We start from the raw sequence: 25,999 nt of genomic DNA on the forward strand, positions 1-25,999 counted from the left end.
ACGCCTAGAGGCAGGCTGAAGCAGGAAGAGACTATCGGCGGTGTCTCTGTCGCTAAGAATAGTTCAGGGGCGGCCCCAGGCCATAGGACCTGCCCCAGCAGTGGAGGCACCATGCCGCTGAAGATACAGCTGACTCGCAGCTCTCTGCTGCGAGTAAAGGCCCCGAGGACGGCGGTCCGGACTGCGATGACGCGTGGCAGCGGCAGCCTCCTGGCCGCTTGGGAGGAATGTGGGCAGCACTCGGCCATGCGGGCAAGGCCTCCAAGGGCGGCTCCATTCCGCGCAAGTCGGCAGCCTCAACCGCGTAGGAGAAGACAGCGCAGAAAGTAAGAGGTCTGCTCGCGGGGGAAAACTCCGACGGGAGGAATTGCAAAAGAAGATAAGTCTGAAATTTTGAACTTAACCCTTGGGACTGAGGAAGTGTCTGGTATAAAGGCGAGTCTGCCTTTTAAATGGGCTGGTGGGAACGTAAAATATCAAGGGATCCGATTGGGGGTGGACTTGAGGAAGTTGTTTGATCTCAATTATGGACTTCTTTTGAAGGAGGTGTTTGCTGACCTGGAGAAATAGGAGCGATTACAGTTGTCCTGATTAGGTAGGATGCATTCTCTAAAGGTGAATATTTTGCCTAGGTTCTGTTATGTTTTTCAGACACTCCCACTATCTGTATCACTCAAGATGTTACAGGATTGGCAAAAGAAGCTATTCCAATTTATCTGGTGGCGCGAGTGTTTCTTTGCCGTCCTAAACGTCAAGGGGGTTTGGGGATATCTGACCTGGCTCTTTATTACGCTGCATTTCAGCTGCAGGCAGTAATCTCATGGCAGGAACGTCCACTCATAAATTGTGGATGGTGGTGGAACAGGATTTTGTGGGTCTTCCTTCTATGGATGAATTGGTCTGGTCATCTGACACGGTCCCAGGTTTCTTGCAAAATATTTCCCTGATTTCCCAGTTTACACTTACAATGTGGGTGAGATATAGGAAACTGTTGGTAGGAGAGCAGTCGTTTTGGCCCTACTGCACTTTCTTGCTTAATAAACTTTTTCCTCCAGGGATGGAGAGATCTACTATTGCTTTTTGGAGGCGAGTGGGGGTTGTCCGGTTGGAGCAGTTGTGGTAAGGAAATTCCATATGTTCTTTTGAGAATGTGTGGAATTGCAGATTTGCTTATTGGGCTGTATGTTAGCTAGTGATGGAGAAAGCTTACAATGGCTCATGTTGTCACGATCTGCTATCCTATAACTTACACTTAGGGGTAGATTTTAAAACCCCTGCGCGCGTAAATCCGGGAGGATTTACGCGCGCAGGGCACTCTCGCGCTGGCATGCCTATTTTGCATAGGCCGCCGGCGCGCGCAAAGCCCCGGGATGCACGTAAGTCCCGGGGCTTCCTAAAAGGGGCGGGAGGGGCGTGGCAGGGGGCAGTCCGAGGTGGGTCTGGGGGCGTGGTGACTGTTCGGGGGCGGGCCGGGAGGGTGGTCCCGAGTTCTCCGGCACTGCGGCCTGTGCTGGGGGATGCCGGGGCGGCGCGCGCAAGTTACGCCTGCTTCAAGCAGGCTGGGAGACTGGGCATGTAAATGAAATTGAATATAGACATATGCAAAGTGATGCACTTACGGAAGAGTAACTCAAATTATAGCTACAAAATGCAAGGTTCCACATTAGACGTCACCACTCAGGAAAAGGATCCAGGTGTCATCATTGAAAATACTTTGAAATCTTCGGCTCAGTGTGCAGCAGCAGCCAAGAAAGCAAATAGAATGCTAGGGATTATTAGGAAAAGAAAGGAGAATAAAACAGAGAATATCATCATTCCTCTGTATCACTCCATGGTGCGACCTCATCTTGAGTATTGTGTTCAGTTCTGGTCACCACATCTCAAGAAAGATATAGCAGAATTAGAAAACGTACAGAAAAGGGCGACCAAGATGATAAAGGGGCAGGAACAATGGGAACGGGGAAAGCCAGCTGGTCTCCCCGAAGGCTCGGCGCGTGCAAGGTGCACTAGTGTGCACCCCCTTGCGCGCACCGACCCCTGATTTTATAACATGCGTGCGGCTGCGCACACATTATAAAATCGGGCATACATTTGTGCACACCGGGTAGCGTGCACAAATGTAGGTCGCGCGCGTACATTTTAAAATCTGCCCCACAATGAAGTTACGGGTAATATATTTAAAACTAATAAGAGAAAATATTTTTTTTATTCAATGCATAAGTAAGCTCTGGAATTCATTGCCAGAGGATGTGGTGAAATCTATTAGTACAGCCGCATGCATGTTATAAAATCCGGGGTCTGTGCATGCAAGAGGGTGCACACTAGTGCACCTTGCGTGTGCCGAGCCCAAGGGGAGTCCAGATGGCCTCAGAGGGAACTTTCCTTCTGCCCCCCCCCCCCCAAACCTTTATTTTATAAGTTGCGCCTGCCTCTGGGCAGGCGTAGGTTGCGCACGCCGGCCAGCAGCCGGCCCGCGATCCCAGGCACAGTGCCAAATGGCCGCGGTGGGCTGGAGGCTCCAGCCCACCCCTTTTCTTCAAGCCCCAGGACTTACACACGTCTCGGGGCTTTACGCGCGCCGACAGGCCTTTTGAAAATAGGCCCAGCGTGCGTAGGGTTTTGAAAATCTGCCCCTGTATTTGTTATACAACATTTTTAGGGGCAGATTTTCAAAGGGTCACGCACACCGGGCCTATTTTCAAAAGGCCTGGTGGTGCACGTAAAGCCTGGGACGTGTGTAAGGCCCGGGGCTTGCAGAAAGGGGTGGGGAGGTCTGGGGTGTGGGCGTGGCCAACCTCCGCATGGCTGCTGGGCCTGGGATGATGTGCAGGCAGTTGGCAGGCGCATGCAACTTACTTCAGCCCCAGGGCTGAAGTAAGTTTTGGAACAAAGAAAACAAAAAGGAAAAGGTAGGGGGGAAAGGGCGGGAGAGGTAGGGAAAGGGAAGGGAAGATGGGGTGGGGGGTTAAGGAAGTTCCCTGGGAGGGAACAGGGGGAAGGCAGCGCGGCTCAGATAGGGCTCGGCGTGCGCAAGGTGCACAATTGTGCACCCCCTTGCATGCTCCGACCCCGGATTTTATAACATGCGCATGTTATAAAATTGGGCGTACATTTGTGCGCGCTGGGTTGCGTGCACAAATGTTCGCCTGCGCCTATATTTTAAAATCTGCCCCTTAGTGTAACATATTTTGTTGTTGATAGGTGTTTATACACGTTTGTATGTTATGCGGTTCAATTCTTCCAATAGTGATTTGATATATAGATTTATTTATTTATTTGTTTGTTTATTGTGCTGTCATTTTCAGTTTGCCTTTGTCTATGTGGCAGATTTTCTTTTTGTATATTTTTCTTAGTGTTTGTTTAGCAGGTGAAAGTGTTTTAAAGGATAAGTAGTTTTCGGGTGCGTAGGCATGTTTTTCTCTGATACGTTACTAGTTGTTCCAATGAGAGAATCTTACTTTGTGCTGGGTGGTTTAAAAGGGGCTGGTTGTGTGCATCCCCAGTATTATTTTGGTTTTTGCTATGGTATGAATACCCACAGGTAACCCACAATTATGGGACAGCACAACAAAGATATATAATAATATATCATGTAAGGTTGGTACAATATCTTCTTAAGTTTATTCAATTATAGTAGTTTAATTGTAGTTTTCTGTCAACATGTAATGAGTAGTTTTTTATGTTGTAGGTTTATACATCGGGAAGTATCATTTTGATGGTGATATTGAAGCTTTACATTCAGTTTTTATAAGGCAATTGGTAGTTTTTGAATCTTGGAATAGATTGGGAAGTATAAAATTAGGGTTGATGATTAGTGAATTATATACATCTTTTTGATTTATGATTTTAGATGTATGGGATCAACTGGGTGATATGGGAGCATTCAACATGATGAATAGGATTGAATATCTATTTAATTCATTGAAGCAGTGAAGGAAGGTGTATGACTAGCAAAACTACATGAAATAAAGCACATTCCAGAGATACAACTTAGTAAACATCGCTTTCATGAAGGGCAAGGAGGATAAGTGAAATTAGGTCCCCTGAAGAAGCCTGACCGGCGAAATAATATATCCCCATCACTGGGCTTGACTAGCATTTTCACATCAGTACCTTTAATGGTGGGGAATTAGTGCCTTTTGTTAATTATTTTGTTGAATAGAGATTTCTTTGGTATTTTAATTGTTAATGTAGGTGAATGATATGTATGAGTGTGTGTGCTTTGTTATTCAATAAATGTAACTATTTTAATAACCATATGATATTGGTAATGTAAATTTGTATTGCAATTTAGTATGGATCTTTAAAGAATTTACACATTGTATGCCAATTGTTTATAATAAAATATAACATGTTGATAAATTGTTTTATCTGTTTAACATATAATTCCTTTCTATATATATTTACATTGGTATTAACATAACCCATAATTTTCCATTTCTTGATCAGAGTTTGAACAGTACTGATTGGCATTTTCAAATCTTTGGATATCTTTTTATATCCTTTTCCTGATTTATAAACTGCTTTTGCTTGCATATCTTTTGACAGTTCTTTTGCTTTTTCCCTGCTTCAGTAACCATGAAAGTCAGTGCAGCCCTGGATGAAATGCATGACGGTTTCTCAAGAGCTAAGAAACTCACTGACTAGTTATACACAGACACTAATTACAATTATACAATCATACATACCCTTCATTGCCATCTCAACCTGTGTGTGTCAACTTGAGTGTATATTACCAGCCCAAACATTCAAGGGTATGCAAACTTTGAACAGGAGCATTTTATTATTTCCTTTATTGCAATGGTTTGTTTAATGATTGTGCTATCCTGTGATGCTTAATTGTTTCATTTGAAACACATAAAAAATAACAGACCTGTTTTGTCTGATCATTCATGTTTTCTTAAAATAATATACATCTTACAAATTCTGCCAGGGGTATGTAAACTTATGAGCACAACTGTATATATAGTATATATATATATATATATATATATATATATATATATATATATATATATATATAAGATATAGATGATAAAAATGTAGTAACCTATCTTGAAGGGCTCCAACCAAAGGCATGAATGGAAGGATTGCCATGGCTCAAAAAGTTTGCTCACCCCTGTTCTACAGAACTGGTTTGTTTTTTTTTGGCAGTACAGTAACAAAAGCAGCAGGGTGGCAAAGTGGGACAGTACTTCAGTGAGAAAGTAGGACACTGAAATACAAATTTAATCCTTGATACTCCCCTGAACAGGTCTGGTTTCTGGATAACCAGAATATGAAAAGTAACCTGCTTCTTAGATAATAATACAATACAAATATATCTCAGGACTATACATTGTGGCTATCCTGAGAATAAAATGATTGGGCCATTGAAAACCAGATTTGAGAATCACTGATGGATTGCAGTTTTCCCTGTCCAGTTGGTAAAATTTACTTGCCATATTCCTGTGATGTACTGTTAGTTTATTGTCAAGTGTCTCTTGTTGTTTCTGATGCACTTTGTGAGACACTCTTGATTTTCATAAAATTATTTAACAAGGGACTCCTGAGATCTCCCTCCAGCATATCATTACCATGGGCTACCAACATCAAGATTGTTTGTTTGCACACCGAGAGGGTCAAACAGGAATTCTATGGGTATTAACAATGAGATTGAGATCATGCTTATCATACTCTGGCATAAAAATTAATCCTTTTGGAGACATTACCCTGAGAGAATTCTAACTAGAAATGAGCAAACATGACCTGAAACAGGCATGCACCTGGAGCCCAAACATCCTAGTTTTGTAGAAAGTTTGTGAGGATATGGAAATGTAACATACTTTGTAGTGCACATTTAACATTGTTTACTAGTTTTTCTAATGCTCCAATCTATATCATAAATACAGTATTCTTTGAAGTGAAAGAGCTTTATCTATTTAATGTTATCTCTGGCTTAATTTTAGGTACACTCTCCCTGCAGTTTTATGGAAAGATGCTCAGGGAAAGGACCAAATATGGTATGAGGATGCATTGGCCTCAAATTACCCTGTAATTCTTTATTTACATGGAAATGCAGGAACGAGGTAAGGAAGATGTTCTTTTGAAAAAAAACAATAAATACTTATTGTACCTGATAACTACATATCAGTTGCATGTATATATTTTCTTTATAAATAACTTTCGAGTAAAAAAAAAATCTATAGGAAATGAAGGGACGCAGATTGCCATAGAGCAGCTTGAAAAGAGTAAATTTTTAGTTTTGAATTTACTTCAATTTTTACATGGAAAACATAGAATGAGTTATTTATTATTCGTTCTTTTTATCTTCCAATCCAATTATAAGCTCGTGGCATGCTACAAATGAAATAAAAGCAATACAAATAATATAAAGCATAAGACAAAACAAAACCTTAAACACAAAAAAGTAAAACAATCATAATAATTATATATAATCTAAGAGTTCTTAAAACTACTGAGCATGATCAATACCTCAGAACCAAAAATATCTTCAATTAAAACTTTCAAAGGCCTGTTTAAAAAGACGTAATGGCTGATAGGCAGACTACATGGATCTGGTACTCTATTGGGCCAGATTTTAGTAGCTACGCGCGGGCGTAGATTTGTGCGCGCAACCTGGCGCGCACAAATCTACACCCAATTTTATAACATGAGCGCAGCTGCACGCATGTTATAAAATCCGGGGTTGGCGCGCGTAAGGGGATGCACACTTGTGCACCTTGCGCGCGCCGAGCCCTAGGGGAGCCCCGATGGCTTTCCCTCCGAGGCCGCTCTGAAATCGGAGCGGCCTCAGAGGGAACTTTCCTCCCGCCCCCAGCCCTACCTAAATCACCCCCCCCCCCCCGCCTTTATTTTATAAGTTGCGTCTACCTCTGGGCAGGCGCGAGATCCATCAGCACGGCCGCTGTGCCAGAGGCCTCGGTCCCGCCCCCAGGTGCCCCATCCCACCCACTCCCCGCCCGCTTGCGTGCGTTGCTGGGCCTATGCAAAATAGGCTTGGCACTCGTAGGAGCGGGTTTAGAAGGATTATGCGTGTATCCCTTTTAAAATCCGCCCCATTATCCTTTCCTGTTGCAATTTCTCAGAGTCTAAATGAGTTCTGGCTTTTCTTTCATTTGCTGTCAACCATGGATCCCTTATGCTTATCCTATGATTTCTTAAGTTCTGTTAACTGTTTCTTTCTCTGTCATCACCACAGGGGAGATTGTTCCATGTAACACCATCCTTTCTGTAAGGAAAGAATATCCCAAAAATTCCCCATCGCTGTACTATGGAAGGCAGTAGAGGCTGCAGAATGTTGGAAAATGTTCCATTCTTAAAGCGTCCTCTCCCTTCCAGCAGCTTGACCCAGAACAGTATTCCAAGTTGCTCAGTTACCACAAACCATTCTGATGTAAATTCAAACAAAAGAAAAGATGCAAGGAATAGTGGGTTATGTACAGAGACAAATGCATACATTTACTGAAAAAGACACAGAGACACATATACACACATTGGGGTAGATTTTTAAAGTTATGCGAGGGCGTAGATTTCTTCGCGCTACCTCGCGCGAACAAATCTATGCCCGATTTTATAACATGCGCATGCTGCTGCGCGCATGTTATAAAATCCAGGGTTGGCGCGCGCAGGGGGGTTGCACAATTGTGCAACCTGCGCGCGCTGAGCTGCCTGCCTCTGTTCCCTCCGAGGCCGCTCCGAAATCGGAGCGGCCTCGGAGGGAACTTTTTTCCCAACACCCCCCCCCCCCCCACCTTTGATCAGAAAGTTATGCCTGCCCGAGGCAGGTGTAACTTGCGTGCGCCGGCCGGCTGCTGGCGCGCCATTCCCCGGCCCAGGGGCTGGTTCGGAGGCCTCTGCCTCACCCCCGGGTCGGCACCATGCCCACAGCCCTGCCCCTGGAACGCCCCCGAATGCCGCGCAGCCCCCGACACGCCCCCCAAACAAAGCCCTGGGATTTATGCGCGTCCCGGGGCTTTGCGCGCACCTGCGGCCTATGCAACAAAGGCTCGCCAGCGCGCAAGTCCGGCTGGATTTACGCACGCAGGGCTTTTAAAATCTGCCCCATTGATATATATTCCATCTGCTGCTCCATGTCCTGTGGGGGAGTAGCAGGCTTTGAGGTTAGAACATGCATTCCATACTAGCTGACGATAAAGAATGTGTGTGTTTTTGGTAATCCAATACTGATACTGTTATAGTAATTTATATGAGTTACACTGATTAACTCCAGAAAGTTCTGAGTTGACATCAGCAGACAATAGGAAAGCATTGTCCTGTGATGTCATCTCTGAAAAGAACCTACTTTAAACTGGTCGTATTTTCCTTTGCAGAATATAAAATAGTAAGTAAGCTGAGCAGGTATGACCATAAGTCATAGAATTTCCTCATATAAGAAGCCAAGTGGCTTTGTTTTACAAAGTGATCTTTGTCATCAGGACCCACTTTAATGTATTTTAGTTAATCAACCTAATAATGATTAATATTTTCTTTTCCTCACTTTTTACTCCATAGGGGAGGTGATCACCGTGTGCAACTTTATAAGGTAATAAAACTTCTGTTGTATGTAAGTATAAGAACATGCCATACTGGGTCAGACCAAGGGTCCATCAAGCCCAGCATCCTGTTTCCAACAGTGGCCAATCCAGGCCATAAGAACCTGGCAAGTACCCAAAAACTAAGTCTATTCCATGTTACAGTTGCTAGTATTAGCGGTGGGTATTATCTAAGTCAACTTAATTAATAGCAGGTAATGGACTTCTCCTCCAAGAACTTATCCAATCCTTTCTTAAACACAGCTATACTAACTGCACCAACCACATCTTCTGGCAACAAATTCCAGAGTTTAATTGTGCGTTGAGTGAAAAAGAACTTTCTCCGATTAGTTTTAAATGTGCCACATGCTAACTTCATGGACTGCCCCCTACTCTTTCTATTATCCGAAAGAGTAAAAAAACAATTCACATTTAGCTGTTCTAGACCTCTCATGATTTTAAACACCTCTATCATATCCCCCCTCAGCCGTCTCTTCTCCAAGCTGAAAAGTCCTAACCTCTTTAGTCTTTCCTCATAGGGGAGCTGCTCCATTCCCCTTATCATTTTGGTAGCCCTTCTCTGTACCTTCTCCATCGCAATTATATCTTTTTTGAGATGCGGCGACCAGAATTGTACACAGTATTCAAGGTGCGGTCTCACCATGGAGCGATACAGAGGCATTTTGATATTTTCCATTTTATTCACCATTCACTTTCTAATAATTCCCAACATCTTGTTTTCTTTTTTGACTGCCGGAGCACATTGAACTGACGATTTCAATGTGTTATCCACTATGACACTTAGATCTCTTTCTTGGGTAGTAGCACCTAATATGGACCCTAACATTGTGTAACTATAGCATGGGTTATTTTTCCCTATATGCATCACTTTGCACTTATCCACATTAAATTTCATCTGCCATTTTGATGCCCAATTTTCCAGCCTCACAAGGTCTTCCTGCAATTTATCACAATCTGCTCTTGATTTAACTACTCTGAACAGTTTTGTTACATCCGCAAATTTGATTACCTCACTTGTCGTATTTCTTTCCAGATCATTTATAAATATATATGTGTGTGTATATAATTTTTAAAAATGTTCCAATATATAAAACATTTGCAAAAACAGTACCAAAAATACCATGTGTCAGACAAGAGGTTGAGTATTCAAAGGCATTTAACTAGGTAAAACACAAGTTATCTGACTAAATGTCAGCTTTTTGAATATTGAGCCACATATCTGACTGGCTTAGCCAGATAACTGATGCAGTCCTAAAGTTACCTGGCCACCGGATAACTTACTATGCAACTGAATATATTCAAAAGATATCTGGTTAAGTGGCAGGAAAAAGAAAGCCAAAAAAAAATCTTTAGATAAGATCCTCCAACCCCCCCCCCCCCCCCAAAAATGTAAAAAATAATTGGAGCTGTATTGTGTGCACCCTACCCCTCCACCTCACCCAATTGAAAAAAAAAGTGAAAGAAAGAGGTGGGGGCTGGTTCCTTGAAGCTGGTCTCCTTTTCCTTCCCTGTTTTATGCACAAAACAGTCATTCCACTTTCACCACTCACCTGCAATTTTGAGCTGGAGCCTATCCGGACCCCATAGGATCAATCTCCCAAAACCCTGCAGGGAGCAGTAGTCTCTTACACACTTTCAGTTTTGCTCTGACAGGTTGGGATGATTATTCTTGCTACTTTCAACAACCATGGGCTCCTCTAAGCAGCTATCTGACCATTTGAAAATGAACATACAGTAACTCACTCTTACAAATCAGGGGAAGACTATTAAAAAAACAAAAAATCTCTAATCGCTTCCAGCTAGCAATTCCAACTGTCTGAGACGTCATTAAGAAATGGAAGTTACCATCTCTTGTGTGGCTGTGGTCAAACAGTTCAATTAACATTTCTAGAAGTCCAAAATGTTCCCGACAGTTTCAGGCTTATCAAGGTTTTGTTTTGCATGTTTTACACAATGACTGTTGTGATGAGGTCTGAGAGAAGATTTCTTTCTGACAACTCTCTCATGCAGATTATTATTGTGTAAATAACTGAATTGTAGACATGAGGAAAGCATAGAAACTTAGAAATGACGGCAGAAAAGGACCATCCTGTCTGCCCAGCAAGCTTATGGTAGTATCTGCCACGCCCCCATACTTAGTTTCCCAGACCATCAAAGTCAGTGCCCTTGTTGGTTGCTGCTTGAGTCCAATTTCCCCATCATGTCTTGCCATTGAAGCAGAGAGGAATGATGGAGTTGCATCAACAATATGAAGACTTATTAGTTAGGTTAAGGGTAGTAACAACCACATCAGCAAGTTACCCTTTGTTGGTTGCTATCTGAATCTAATTCCCCTTTTCCTCTTTTCTCCCTGCCTTTGAAGCAGAGAGCAGTGAAGGAGTTGCTTATTGGTTAAGGATAGTAACCACCATAAAAGCAAGTCACCCTCATGCACTCTTCATTTCCATCCTCTAGCATTTCGGGATCCACAGTGTTTATCCCATGCCCCTTTGAATTCTTTCACTGCTATTGTCTTCACCACCTCTTCTGGAAGGGCATTCCAGGCATCCACCAGCCTCTCTGTGAAGAAATATTTCCTGATGGCTCTGAGTTGTCCTCCCTGGAGTTTCATTTCGTGATTCCTAGTTCTACTGATTTCTTTCCAACAGAAAAGGTTTGTTGTTGATTGTGCATCATTAAAACCTTTCAAGTATCTGAAACTCTATATCATATCTCCCCTGCACCTCCTCTCCTCCAAGGTATACATATCTAGGTCCTTCAGCCTTTCCTCATAAGTCGTTTGATGGAGACCACCCACCATTTTGGTCACTCTTCTCTGGACCACCTCCATCCTGTCTCTGTCCCTTTTGAGATATGGTCTCCAGAACTGAACACAGTACTCCAGGTGAGGCCTCACCAAGGACCTATACAAGGGGGCTATCACCTCCTTTTTCTTACTGGTTATTCTTTCTGTATGCAGCCCAGCATTCTTCTGGCTTTAGCTATCGCCTTGTCACATTGCTTCGCCATTTTCAGATCGCTAGACACTTTCACTCCAAGGCCCCTCTCTTGCTCCATACACAACATCCCTTCACTCCCCAATGTATACAGCTCTTTTGGATTACTGCACCCCAGATGCATGACTCTGCACGTTTTGGCATTGAATCCCAGTTGCCATATCTTTGACCACTGTTCAAGCTTCTTTGACTCATGTCTCATTCCCTCTACTCCTTCTGGCATGTCCACTTTGTTGCAGATCTTAGTGTCATCCACAAATAGACAAACTTTACCTTCTATTCCTTCCACAATGCCGTTCACAAAGATATTGAACATAACCTGTCCCAACATTGATCCTTGTGGCACTCCTCTTGACACCATTCTCTCTTCAAATAAGGTTCCATTTACTATCACATGCTGTCTTCTATCCATCAACCAGTTTGTAATCCATGCTGCTGCCTTGGCGCTCACTCCCAAGCTTCTCATTTTATTCATGAGCCTCCTCATGGGACCGTATCAAAAGCTTTACTGAAATCCAAGTAGATGACATTGAGCGTTCTTCCTCGATCCAATTCTTTAGTCACCCAAATAAAAAAAATATCAATCGGATTTGTCTGACAAGAACTTCCCCTAGTGAATCAAATTTGCCTCGGGTCCAGCAATCCTCCTGACTGTAGATAATTCACTATACTTTCCTTCAGCAGAGTATCCATTAATTTTCCCACCACCGAAATGAGGCTAACTGGCCTGTAGTTTCCAGCCTCCTCTCTGCTATCACTCTTGTGGAGCAGGACCACAACCGCTCTTCTCCAATTACTCAGCACTTCTCCTGTTTCCAGAGATCTATTGAACAGGTCATGTAGCAGTCCCGCCAGCACATCTCTGAGCTCCCTCAGGCTCAGGATCATCAGGCTCTATGGCTTTGTCCACTTTGTTTTCCTAGCTCTTCCCATACATTCTGTTCTATAATTGGAGTTTCATCTATCCCATATCCATCTATGGTCTTGTCAACCAGTAACTGTCCTTCTCCAGGGTCTTTTTTAGTGAATACCAAATTGAAGTATTTGTTTAATATTTCTGCCATTTCTTCATCTCTCTCCACAAAATGCTTTCAATTTCACTATACCATTTCAGGCCTCCCTTCTTTCTCTGGTATATCTGAAAAATGTTTTGTCTCCTTTCTTTACCTCTTTGGCAGTTCTGCTTTCCTGATTTCTTTCTTTGTCTCTCTCATTTTTTAACAGATATTCTTCCTTGTGTTCCTTTTTTTGAGATCCTTTATACTTCTTAAATGCTGTTCTTTTTGCCTTAATTTTTGCAGCCAGCTCCTTAGAGAACCAGATTGGTTTCTTTTTCCTCTTACTCTTCTTTACTTTCCTAACATATAGATTTTTGTTGCCTTTGTAATAGCTCCTTTAAATTGGACCCACTCTTCTTCCTTACCCATTTTCTCCTAGTCTTCCATTTCTTCCTCCCTATAGGTACATCCCTATTTTGACAAAGTCCTTATTTGTGAAATTCAAAACTCGGGTCGTTGTGTGACTTCTCTGGATCCTATTCGCAATATCAAACCATACCGTCTGATGATTACTACTGCACAGGTGAGCCCCTACCCGAACATCCCCATTAGTGAGCACTAGATCGAGGATCACACCCTCCCTTATGGGTTCCATTACCATTTGTTTGAGCAAAGCACCTTGAAAGACATCCATTGTCTCTTTATTTTTTGTAGATTCCGCAGAAGGGATGCTCCAATCCGCATCTGGCAGATTAAAGTCTCCAACCAGCAACACTTCTCCCTTCTTTCCCAACTACTCCAGTGTCAGCCAAACTTTTCAGCAGGTCTTTGCAGTGATCCGTGGGTTGTGTTGTGCAGATCTGATCAGTTTTGGGGCAGTTTTGACTGAAATTTTTCTTGGTCTTCCAAATCTTGCCTTGAGTTCAATAGTCCATACAACTTTCATTTCTTAATAATGTTTTTAACAGTTTAAATTCCTAACTGGAAATGGTTAGAGATTTTTTTTAAATAGCCTTTCCCTGCTTTGTAATAATGAATAATCTTCATTTTCAAATGCTCAGACTGCTGCTTAGAGTAGCCTCCAGAGTAACAATCACAGTCTGAGAAGTGAGTATTCATTCAACCTGGAATTTTGTTCACCTGATTAATTGAAGTTCTGATGAATAAGTTAACTTTTTGAGTCTTATGATTGCCTTTAAAAAAAAAAAAAAAAAGGAGTAATGATCAATTGAGAGAGCTTCCAAATTTATGCACATGCCATATTCACTTTTGTATTATTTTCAATCTGTTAACATTACCAAATAGTAATTTTGCATTTAAAATGGCAGAAAGATATCCTGTTTTAATTTTGTAACAGGTAGAGGTTGTGTCAGCTTCGTTTCACGTGGATATTCATCGAAGCATACAATTTTACCAGAGGTGCCTAAACTTTTGCATACAACTGTAAATCACTATTTATTTATTTATTTATTTTTAGATTTTTATATACCGGTGTTCCTATATGAAATAAAGATCACATCGGTTTACATTGAAACAGAACATGAAAATTGCCAAAAGGCATTACATAGAACAAGGTTATGAAACTTGGAACAGTGTACATAAGTTCAAAATTTAACAATAACGTTGTAACATTGATGACCAAAAGATAAAGGAGAAAAAAAAAAAAAAAAAAAGACTTAAACAATTAAGTTGACAGGTCTTATTGAGCATAAAAATTATAACGTATAAGTGAGAAAGTCTCAAGTGTCCTGCAGCAAGAGATTAGATACCGAAGTAGGTAGTGGTATGGAAAATGGGGGTTTGTGAAGAAGATATGTTCTTGCTGGTTGGAGGGGAAAAAATGATGATCATGGTCCTGGAAAAGCTTGGCTAAAGAGCCAGGTTTTAAGTTTTTTTTTGAATGAAGAGTGGCAGAACTCAAGCTGAATGTCTGGTGGGAGCGCATTCCATTGAATGGGGCCTGCTGTAGATATGGCACGTTTATGATGCGAGGATTTTGTTGAAGGTACATAGAGTGTGCCTTTATATGCTCCTCTGATGGGTCTAGAGGAGGAGTGAGGGCGTAGTTGGTTACATAATTGAAGAGGAGAGATATTGTGAATGGATTTATGAATTACGGTGAGTACTTTTTATAGGATCCTTTGCTTTATAGGCAGCCAGTGGAGGAGCTTGAGAATGGGGGTGATGTGATCTCTTTTATTCGTATTGGTAAGGATTCTGGCTGCAGAGTTCTGTAGCATTTGGAGGGGTTTGGATGAATATGGAAGGCCAAAGAGAAGCGAATTGCAATAGTCGACTTTTGATAGAATAATGGCTTGTAGGACCATCCGAAAATCGTTGAAATAAAGAAGAGGCTTCAATTTTTTTAAGACTTGTAACTTATAAAAACAGTCTTTGGTGGTTGTGCTTATGAATTTTTTAAAATTGAGCTGATTGTCTAGCATGATACCTAGATCTCGAACATGTGGTGAGTGATTTAATATGGGAGTGGATGAGTTGAGTAGGTCAGCTGGGTTTAGAAGTTTGATGTTGATGTCTTGATTGATGATTAGGATCTCAGTTTTGTTGTTAAGAATGAGGCAAAGGCTGGAGAGAAGATGATTGATCTGTTGCAAACAATTGTTCCAGTGAGCCAAGGTTTTTTGTAAGGATTCTGAGATTGGGATGAGTATCTGGATGTCATCCGCGTAGAGATAGTGAGTTAGGTTTAGTTTAGTAAGTAGATGACATAGAGGTAAGAGGTAAATGTTGAAGAGGGTAGGGGAAAGGGAGGAACCCTGAGGGACCCCCCGGTTGGAAGGGATCGGTTGTGATTCTTTGTTGTTAATCTTTACTTTGAATTGTCTATTTGCTAGGAAGGATTTGAACCAGCTGAAGACTGTTCCTTTAATGCCTATATCTGCCAGACATTTTAATAGAGATGAATGGTTGACAGTGTCAAAGGCTGCAGAGAGATCTAGTAGTATCAAAAGATGTGGTTGTTTTTTGTCCATATTAGATAGAATAGAATCGGTAAGAGAGATAAGGAGAGATTCAGTGCTTAACGATTTCCGAAAGCCATACTGGGAAGATACAAGAATGTTGTTTTCTTCCAAATATTCAGATAGTTGTTTATTGACTATCTTTTCCATAATTTTGGCGATCAATGGCAGATTAGCTATTGGGCGGAAGTTAGCTGGATCTGTGGTTGGAAGGTTAGGTTTTTTAAGTAGAGGTTTGAGAATGGCTAATTTAAGTTGGTCAGGAACTAGACCCTGGGAGAGAGAGCAGTTAATGATGTCTGCAATTGGTTTTGATATGGAGTTTCTTATTGCGATGAGAAGGTTAGTAGGAATTGTGTCTAAGGGATGAGATGACGGTTTCATTTTTTTAAGTATGTTTTCTATCTCAAGTGCTGAAGTGGTCTCGAAAGTTTCCAGCATTGTATTTAGTTGAGGTGAGGTAATGTGAGGGAAAGGGGGATATGAAAAAGATGATGAGAAAGAGATAGTCAGTTTGTCAATTTTATCCTTAAAGTATTCTGCTAGTTCTGATGCTTTGTTGAGTGCTTGATCATCAGGAATGGTAGGAGGTGATGGTTTAGTGAGAGCTGAAACGTAGGAGAAAAGTGCTTTTGAATCAAATATGAAATGATGTATTTTTTTTGAGAAAAAATCTCTCTTTGTTCTCAGTATGGTGATCCTATAAGCATTGAGGGAGGTTTTATAAATAGCTAATGTTGTGGGGGATGGGTTTCTCCTCCAAGTGTGTTCTTTATTTCTTAGCTCTTGTTTAAGCAGCTTCAGTTCTGGGGTGAACCAGGGTTTCCTGTTGTCTGGCGAAGGTTGTACTACTTTTGTGATGGAAGGGCAGGTAATGTCTGCGATCTTTTTGGTGATGTTGCACCATGAGGTGGTGGCTGTAGATGCGTTGGAGAGATCGAGATGTGATAATTCATTAGTGAACTGATTGATGAGAAGGTCTGTAGAACAAGGTTTCCTGAATTGAATAGTGTTTTTTGGGAACGAAAGTGGAGGATGTTGTGAAAGCTTGAAGGTCGTGTTGATGATTTGATGGTCCGACCAAGGGACAGGTGAACATGTGATTGTATTTGTGTTTGAGATGCACTGATTAATGAAAATAAGGTCTAAAGTGTGACCTGCTTTGTGGGTAGCGGCTTTTATAATTTGTGTGAAGCCCATGTAGTTGAGAGCCGAGAGTAGGGTAACACAATTTGGGGATTGTGGTGAAGCATCGACATGTAAGTTGAAATCACCCAGTAAGATGGCAGGTTTGTCTGGGTTGAAGTATTTGGCAGAGAGTTCAATGACTGGTGAAGGGTCAGAATCTAAAGATCCTGGTGGAGCGTAGATTAGGCCAATTTGTAAATGATCAGATTTAAAGAAAGAGAGCTCTAATTTTGATGTGGTATATGAATGTTGTAAAGATATTCTTAGACCTTTCTTGGCTGCGAGAAGCAGACCTCCTCCCTTTCTTTTGGTTCTAGGTATGGAGAAAAAATCATAAAGCTGAGTTGGTAGTTGATTTAACAGAGCTAAATCTGAAGGTTTAAACCACGTTTCTGTGATTGCACAGATATCTGGGTTTACTTCAGTAAGGTAGTCGTTTAAGATATGAGTTTTTTTTGAAAGTGATTGAGCATTGAATAGAGTAAGAGATAACAGAGAAAGGCCGAGGAATTGTGTGATTGGTGAAATCATTATTGGAATTAGCCTTTGATGACGGTTGTAGTGTTGTGGGAGAGGCTTAGTTTGATGTTTACGTTGATTCTTGATGATTGGTATGGAGTATTCGCCATGGCAAACATGGTGATGTATAGGGATAGGGAAACCAAGAAGCATGTTGATCTGTTTGTGTGGTATAGAGAGAATATTAGAGGCTTACTCGAGTGCTCCAAAGAAGATGAAGATTCAAGGGCCAGTAAACTGGCTTATTATTGACCCGAAGCTGGCTTTAGGATCAGGGAACACTATCTGTTGAGGTTCCAGGGTTTGTGGAGATTTTGGATTACAATTTCAATTTGTTTTCCTGTTGATGAATAAAGCTTGGGATCTATTCTCGTCTCCCTTACATGAATCAGCTGACTTGAATCTTGTTGCCAATGTAATTTATAGATTTAAAGATGATATGCTGAATTCTAATCAAGGTATGAAAGGAGAATTAAGCAGATAATGAAAAAGAGTATGATCTCAGGGGCTGCACGAAGGGGCGCACAAAGGGGCAAGCCCCTTTGTCGCGCGCCTTTGGCGCGCGACGCCGGAGAGATGTGAAATTTAAAATCCCTCTCGTCTCCCCGATTGGATGGTAAGTCTGGAGGGAGGGACTTAGCTGTTGTGCTGTGATGCTGTCTGTGCGATCGCAGATCAGGCTCGCCGGGGGGAAGGGAACAAAAAGGCCTTACCCCGACGGGTCTGGGCGCCGATCGCGCAGGCCTTCCTCTTGCAGCGGCAGCAGAAGCGGTAGCGGTAGCGTCAGCAGCAGCGGCGGCCTCAGGTTGTTATTGTCAGCGGCGCCGGAGAGATGTGAAATTTAAAATCCCTCTCGTCTCCCCCGATTGGATGGTAAGTCTGGAGGGAGGGACTTAGCTGTTGTGCTGTGATGCTGTCTGTGCGATCGCAGATCAGGCTCGCCGGGGGGAAGGGAACAAAAAGGCCTTACCCCGACGGGTCTGGGCGCCGATCGCGCAGGCCTTCCTCTTGCAGCGGCAGCAGAAGCGGTAGCGGTAGCGTCAGCAGCAGCGGCGGCCTCAGGTTGTTATTGTCAGCGGCGCCGGAGAGATGTGAAATTTAAAATCCCTCTTGTCTCCCCGATTGGATGGTAAGTCTGGAGGGAGGGACTTAGCTGTTGTGCTGTGATGCTGTCTGTGCGATCGCAGATCAGGCTCGCCGGGGGGAAGGGAACAAAAAGGCCTTACCCCGACGGGTCTGGGCGCCGATCGCGCAGGCCTTCCTCTTGCAGCGGCAGCAGAAGCGGTAGCGGTAGCGTCAGCAGCAGCGGCGGCCTCAGGTTGTTATTGTCAGCGGCGCCGGAGAGATGTGAAATTTAAAATCCCTCTCGTCTCCCCGATTGGATGGTAAGTCTGGAGGGAGGGACTTAGCTGTTGTGCTGTGATGCTGTCTGTGCGATCGCAGATCAGGCTCGCCGGGGGGAAGGGAACAAAAAGGCCTTACCCCGACGGGTCTGGGCGCCGATCGCGCAGGCCTTCCTCTTGCAGCGGCAAGCAGAAGCGGTAGCGGGTAGCGTCAGCAGCAGCGGCGGCCTCAGGTTTGTTATTGTCAGCGGCGCCGGAGAGATGTGAAATTTAAAATCCCTCTTGTCTCCCCGATTGGATGGTAAGTCTGGAGGGAGGGACTTAGCTGTTGTGCTGTGATGCTGTCTGTGCGATCGCAGATCAGGCTCGCCGGGGGGAAGGGAACAAAAAGGCCTTACCCCGACGGGTCTGGGCGCCGATCGCGCAGGCCTTCCTCTTGCAGCGGCAGCAGAAGTGGTAGCGGTAGCGTCAGCAGCAGCGGCGGCCTCAGGTTGTTATTGTCAGCGGCGCCGGAGAGATGTGAAATTTAAAATCCCTCTCGTCTCCCCGATTGGATGGTAAGTCTGGAGGGAGGGACTTAGCTGTTGTGCTGTGATGCTGTCTGTGCGATCGCAGATCAGGCTCGCCGGGGGGAAGGGAACAAAAAGGCCTTACCCCGACGGGTCTGGGCGCCGATCACGCAGGCCTTCCTCTTGCAGCGGCAGCAGAAGCGGTAGCGGTAGCGTCAGCAGCAGCGGCGGCCTCAGGTTGTTATTGTCAGCGGCGCCGGAGAGATGTGAAATTTAAAATCCCTCTCGTCTCCCCGATTGGATGGTAAGTCTGGAGGGAGGGACTTAGCTGTTGTGCTGTGATGCTGTCTGTGCGATCGCAGATCAGGCTCGCCGGGGGGAAGGGAACAAAAAGGCCTATTGCCTTGCATAGTTTCTTGAATCCTAGATAATTCTTGATGGCTCTTACTTCCTTTGGGATGGCTTTCCATAGTTTGGGTTCCAGGCAGGAGCAATGGAATGCCTTTTTTAGCTGGGGGGGGGGGGGGCATGGAAATTGCCCCAAACTCTGCACTGTTTTATAATTGGTAATTTTTTCTTACATACCTTTTCTGCGGAAACCATATGAAGTTTAACTGATTATTATAACAATAAGGAGGGTAGGGGCAGGGGGGGGGGGGGGGGAGAGCAAGAGTGGGGAAAGAAGGGGATAAGGAGAATATGAAAGGGCAGGGGAGTGAACAAGAGGGTGGAAATAGGGGGAGATAGGAGAGGGTGCAGAGTAAAGAGGGGGTTGGGGAAGATAGATGGGGTGCTGAAGGGGGGAGAGGAGGGGGAAGGGGCTGGTGGCAGATGAAAGAAATGAAGGGACTGTGGAGGCATGAAGAAAGAGGAAGTGGCTAAGGGGATAGAAGAGAGACCTGCAATCCACAAAAAAATGCTAAAGACTGGGCAGCCCAGATATAACTCCCTCTACAAGAAAAACTGATAAAGGCTCAGCAGCCTCAACATAATTCAATTATTATGTTAGGGCTGCCTAGCCTCTGTCCTTTTTCTTTGGGGAGTGGATAGGGGGGGAGGGATTCAAGAAGGAAAGAAAGCAAGAGGAAAAGGTGTGGTAGCAGGGAGAATAGAGAGCAATAGATGGGTGAGAGCAGTGGGAAAAAGGAGAAGGGGCCGAAGGGAGAAAGAAAGAATGAAGAAAGGTGGCTGAGGGGAAAGGGCAGGTCAGGGGAAAGGAGGAGAGAGGAGAGGCTGAAGGGAGAAGGGGCTGGTGGTAGGGGGAGAGAGAGGAGGAGATTGGGGGCAGGGGGAGGTCCCTTCCTCTCTCTCCAGTACCACTAGCCCCCACTTCTCTCTCCCATTCTCCTCCTTTCAGCCTCTCATTCTTTCTCTACATTTGCTTTCTTTTCCTGCCCCTTCCTTTCTCTTCAACCTCCCTCCTCCTCCACTTTCTCTTTCTTCACACTTCTCCTGCCTCTCCCCTTCTTCTTGCCTTCCTTCAGCCAGCCCCCGGCCCTCTCTGTCCTCTATTCACCACCATCCATTTACCTGTCCTGGTGGTGCAACTTCCCCACCCAGGTCTCTTTGAAGAACTACTGAGGGCAGCAGGAGAGGCAATGCAGGTCTGACAGTGGCAGCACCAATAAAGGCAGGGCCTGCAGCCTGGGGCAGCAGCAAAGGAAGGAAGCTCCCAATAGCAGCAAGAAAAGGAGATCTGGCAGTGAAGGGGGCTCACAGGTATTGCTGCTTAGAGCCCCCAGTTTCATGCAGTTGATTTTTCAAGAATCTTTGGCTAGAAATGGCAAATTCTGTGGCAGAGTTTTCTAAATTCTGCAACAATTTTGTGGCATATTTGCATATGTGCAATTTAAATGTTTGGGGTTTTTTTTACATTATAAAAGTAAAGCCATTTTCTGACATTTCTGTGTCCAGTTAATTTGGTTCTTTATTAGAGAAAAAGAGATCTTTAGTGATTAGGGCTGGGGATAAAGGAGGAGATGGAATTTAGGGATGGGGTGAGAGGAGATCTCTGAAGAGGGAAACGAAGAAGGAATCTTAGGCTGGAGGAGTAGAAGGATAAGAGTTGGAGAAGGACAGAGGCACAGAGGGGGAGAAGGATGGGGGAATCAGGATAAGGAAAGAGTGAGGGAAGGGGAAGAAAGAGGAGGGAGGATGCGGAGGAGGAGATAGGAAGAAAGGGAGTAATGTTGATGGCAGTGGAAAAGGAGTAGGGAAGATCAGAATGAAGAAGAGAAGACTAGGGATGGCGGTAGAGGAGACAAAAAGGAAGCCACAGCCCCCCAATCACACTCCCATCCCCTCACTTTCCCCTATCCTATTACTCTCCCTAACACCCCCCTGAATTCTTCACCCTTCCCCCCCCCAATCTGATCACTCACCCTCCTTTACTCCCTTTCTCTCTCTCTCTCTCTCTCTCTCTCTCTCTATACAATTCCCTCACTCACCTCCTACTTCTCCTTCTTTTTCCCTTCACTTACGTCTTCCACCCAGTGGCAATGTGGGCATTATTTTGTGCAAATTTACAGTGAAAACCAAAATGCAAAGCAAAAAAGGCAAAATGCAGCTTACCTTAAAGCTCAGGTAGCACAGAGACATCAAACATAGCTGGTCTTCTCAGAGAGTGGGTTCCTGCCTGCTCTCTGAGGCCTTATAGTATGGTGAGGGGAGCCTCCCTCCACCCAGCATCCCTTGCTGGGCTGATCCTTAAGGAGGACCAGGCTAGATAGCTGTGGCTGGTCCCTTAAGATGGTTTGAGGGAGTTTCTGGTATATTCCTTCCCATACCTTCCCCCTCAGCTCACTCTTAGTCAGATGAACATCTGCCTGTACCAGGGACACCTCTGCACAGGAAATCTGCATTGGTGCTTTCCTTTCCTGCCCTATTTCACATTTTATAATTTGAAGCTCCCACTTGACTGCCAAGGCATGTTTCTCAACTGTTGAATAATACCTCTCCCAAGGTATCAGCTTCCAGCTAATGTATGCTGTAGGATGTTCTTGACCATCCTTCTCTTGTACTAAGAGAGCTACCAAGCCTACTTCTGAGGCACCATGAAGGGTTTGATTAAGTCTGGGCTTATCAGGAACAGTTGGGAGCATAGTGCCTCTTTCAGAACCCGGAAGGCCTTCTCTGCTTCAGCTGACCACTGGACTATCTCTGCTGTTTTCTTCAACAACAGCCTTATGAGAGGCTCCGCCTTCTCTGAGTAATTGGGAATAAACCTTCCGTAGTACCTCGTAAGGCCTAGGAATGCTCTCACTTTTGATTTTGTTTGCAGGACTGGCACCTAGGTGATCATCTCGATCTTCCAGGTTTGCGGATGGACCTTGCCCTTCCTTAGGGTTTAGCCAAGATACTGGACTTCTTGCCCTCCCAACAAGCATTTCCTAGGGTTGACTGTCACTTCTGCATTCCTCAGACTGGTTAGCATGGCCTGAAGTTGGCTTAGATATGTCTTCCAATCTGGGCTGTACACCACAAAGTTGTCCAAGTAGGCAGCTGTGTACCCTTGATGTGGGCAGAGCAGGCAGTCAACCAAGCACTGAAACATTTTGGGGGCAGCATAGAGAACAAATGGAAAGACGGTAAACTGGAAAAGTCCCTCTGGCATCGAGAGCACAGACTTCTCCTTTGCCACTGGTGTGAGAGGTACCTGCAGTAGCTGATCCCAGACACTCGCTCAGTTCATCCACTTGGGGCATTGGGTAATCTTCGAATTTTGAGACCTCATTGACCATTTTAAGGTCAATGAAGAACCTTATGCTCCCATCTGGCTTAGGCACCAAAACTATGGGTGAGGACCAATCGTTTTTACACTACTCTATAACCCCAAGCTGGAGCATCTCCTTCATGTCAGTCTCAGTGTTGGGGTGCCTGGTCTCAGGAATCTGATAGGTTCATTGCCATACTACAACTCCAGAAGGTGTAATGATGTCATGCTGCACCAGATGGATATGATCTGGTAGGTTTGAGAAGATCTCCTTGTTTTCTCCACCAGCTACTTTATGTCAGCTGTCTGTGTAGTGGACAGCTGCTCTCTGAAAGGAATCTGGGTTTGGTCCACTTCAGGTCCTACTTCTGGATCAAACTCTCCTTACACCATTCCGCAATCGTGTGCCAGACATTTCTTCAGAAGGTTTACATGGTAGATTTGAGTTTTCTTTAGTTTATCTGGCTGGGCTATTTTGTAATCCACAGGTCCTGTTTTCTCCAAAACCTCATAGGGTCCTTGACAACAGGCTAACAGTTTGCTTTCCTAAGATGGGAAGAGGATAAGGATGTGGTCCCCTGGCTGGAATATTCTTTGGACCATGGGGCAATTGTAACCTCAGTCTTGGGCTGTTTGAGCATTCTCTAGGCATAGGTGGGCTGCCTCCCCAGCCTTTTTTAGGTGATCCTGCACTCGAAGAATGTAGTTAACGAGATTTTGCCTGGAGTTCCCTTTGTCTTTCTAAGTCTCATGAACTACAGGAACTCAAAAGGGGAAAACCACATCGAGTTCTGTGACACTTCACAAATTGCAAGCAGCACAAAGGGTAGTAATGTGTCCCAGTTCTTGCCATCTTCATCCACAAATTTCCTCAACATTTGTTTGAGCATCTGATTGAAGCGCTCGACAAGGCCATCAGTCTGCAGGTAATACGCCGAGGTACGCAGAGTTTTTACCTTATTTTATGTACTTATTTTATTTAGGTGTTTTATACAACGTCATTCCAAAAGAAGATCACAACGGTTTACAAAGTCAGTTTTAGAATTCTTGGTCAGCATTCACGATGTCTGCTTTCATACTCTAGGTCAACACATCCGCAAAATCATGTTCTTGTTCATATCCATATATATTCTTGAGCATGGTACAGAGTCGTCTTATTACCTTGGACACAAATGGGGTTTCCTGATCTGTCAGGATCTCCTTGGGTAGCCCAAGTTGTGAAAAAATCTCCATTAGGGCGGTCACCACTGTCAGGGATCTTCATATTCCATATTGGTACTGCCTCTGGATATCTTATAGCACAGTCCAGAATGACAAGGATGTACTTATTTCTTTGAGTAGATTTCTCTAGTTGTCCCACAAGATCCATGCCCACCCTTTCAAAAGGGGTCTCAATTATAGGCATTGAATGAGAGGTTCTGCCCATACTCCAGCAGGCTTTGTGAGTTGGCAGGTAGGGTAGAACACAGAGCATATAGAAAGACGGTTTAATGGAACACAATCAGCATGGATTTACCCAAGGGAAGTCTTGCCTCACAAATCTGCTTCATTATTTTGAAGGGGTTAATAAATATGTGGATAAAGGTGAACTGATAGATGTAGTATATTTGGATTTTCAGAAGATGTTTGACAAAGTCCCTCATGAGAAGCTTCTAAAAAAACTAAAAAGTCATGGGATAGGAGATGATGTCCTTTCATGGATTACAAACTGGTTAAAAGACAGGAAACCGAGTAGGATTAAATGGTCAATTTTCTCAGTGCAAAAGAGTAAACAGTGGAGTACCTCGGGGATCTGTACTTGGCCAATGCTTTTCAATATATTTATAAATGATCTGGAAAGGAATACGATGAGTGAGATAATCAAATTTGCAGATGATATCAAATTATTCAGAGTAGTTAAATCACAAGCAGATTGTGGTAAATTGCAGGAGGACCTTGTGAGACTGGAAGATTGGTCATTCAAATGTCAGATGAAATTTAATGTGGGCAAGTCCAAGGTGATGCATATAGGGAAAAATAACCCATGCTATAATTACTCTGTTTGGTTCCATATTAGGAGCTACCACCCAGGAAAAAGATCCAGGCATCGTAGTGGATAATACTTTGAAATCATTTGCTCAGTGTGCTGCTGCAGTCAAAAAAGCAAACAGAATGTTAGGAATTCTTAGGAAGGGAATGGTGAATAAAACGGAAAACGTCATAATGCCTCTATATTGCTCTTTGGTGAGACTGCAGCTTGAGTACTGTGTATAATTTTGGTCACCGCACTTCAAAAAAGATATAGCTGCACTGGAGAAAGGTACAGAGAAAAGAGACCAAAATGATCAAGGGGATGGAATGGCTCCCCTTTGAGGAAAGGCTAAAGAGGTTAGGTCCTTTCAGCTTGGAGAAGAGATGGCTGAGGAGGATAAGATGGAGGTCTACAAAATCATGAGGACTAGAACAGGTAAATGTGAATCAGTTATTTACTCTTTCGGATAAGAGAAGGACTAGGGGACACTCCATGAAGTTAGAAAGTAGCACATTTAAAACTAGTCTGAGAAAATTCGTTTTCACTCAGTGCACAATTAAACTGTGGAATTTGTTGCCAGAGGGTGTGGTTAGTGCAGTTAGTGTAACTGGGTTTATAAAAGGTTCGGATAAGTTCTTGGAGGGAGAAGTTCATTAACTGCTTTTAATCAAGTTGATTTAGGGAATAGCCACTGCTATTACTGGCATTAGTAGCATGGGATCTACTTAATTTTTGGGTAATTGCCAGGTACATGTAACCTGGATTGGCCTCTGTTGGAAACAGGATGCTGAGCTTGATGGACCCTTGGTCTGACCCAATATGGCAACTTCTTATATTTTTATGTTCTAATGCTTCTTCCCTACCCCACTTCACTTGCATTTCAGTTGCTTGGATATTGTTTTTGACATAAAGAGCTACTCTCCCTTTCCTGTCCTCTCTATGGGCCGATACAGTAAAAACTGCAGGAGAATCGGCACTCCAAGGCGAGCGCCCGCTCTCCTGGGCGCGCGATCGAGTATTTAAATGAGGGCCCGCGGTAAAAGAAGGCACTAGGGACACTAGCGCATCCCTAGCAGGTTTGACAACTGACGCTCAATTTTGCCGGTGTTGGTTCTCGAACCCGCTGACAGCCATGGGGTCGGAAAACGGACGCCAGCTAAATTGAACGTCCGTCTTCCAACCCGCGG

At 43.9% G+C, this 25,999-nt stretch overlaps 1 protein-coding gene across 4 annotated transcripts in view; it reads left to right on the plus strand.

Moving 5' to 3' along the window:
- Positions 1 to 25,999, plus strand: part of ABHD12 (abhydrolase domain containing 12) — a 349,778-nt gene that overhangs the window by 229,717 nt on the left and 94,062 nt on the right. For all 4 annotated transcript variants that reach the window (XM_029594492.1, XM_029594493.1, XM_029594491.1 and 1 more), the window contains 2 exons: positions 5,949 to 6,068; positions 8,515 to 8,545. In XM_029594492.1, the coding sequence (XP_029450352.1) occupies positions 5,949 to 6,068; positions 8,515 to 8,545 (151 nt within the window). The remainder of the gene's footprint in view (positions 1 to 5,948; positions 6,069 to 8,514; positions 8,546 to 25,999) is intronic.

Source organism: Rhinatrema bivittatum, chromosome 3 (assembly GCF_901001135.1).
Source record: "Rhinatrema bivittatum chromosome 3, aRhiBiv1.1, whole genome shotgun sequence".
Taxonomy (NCBI): Eukaryota; Metazoa; Chordata; class Amphibia; order Gymnophiona; family Rhinatrematidae; genus Rhinatrema; species Rhinatrema bivittatum.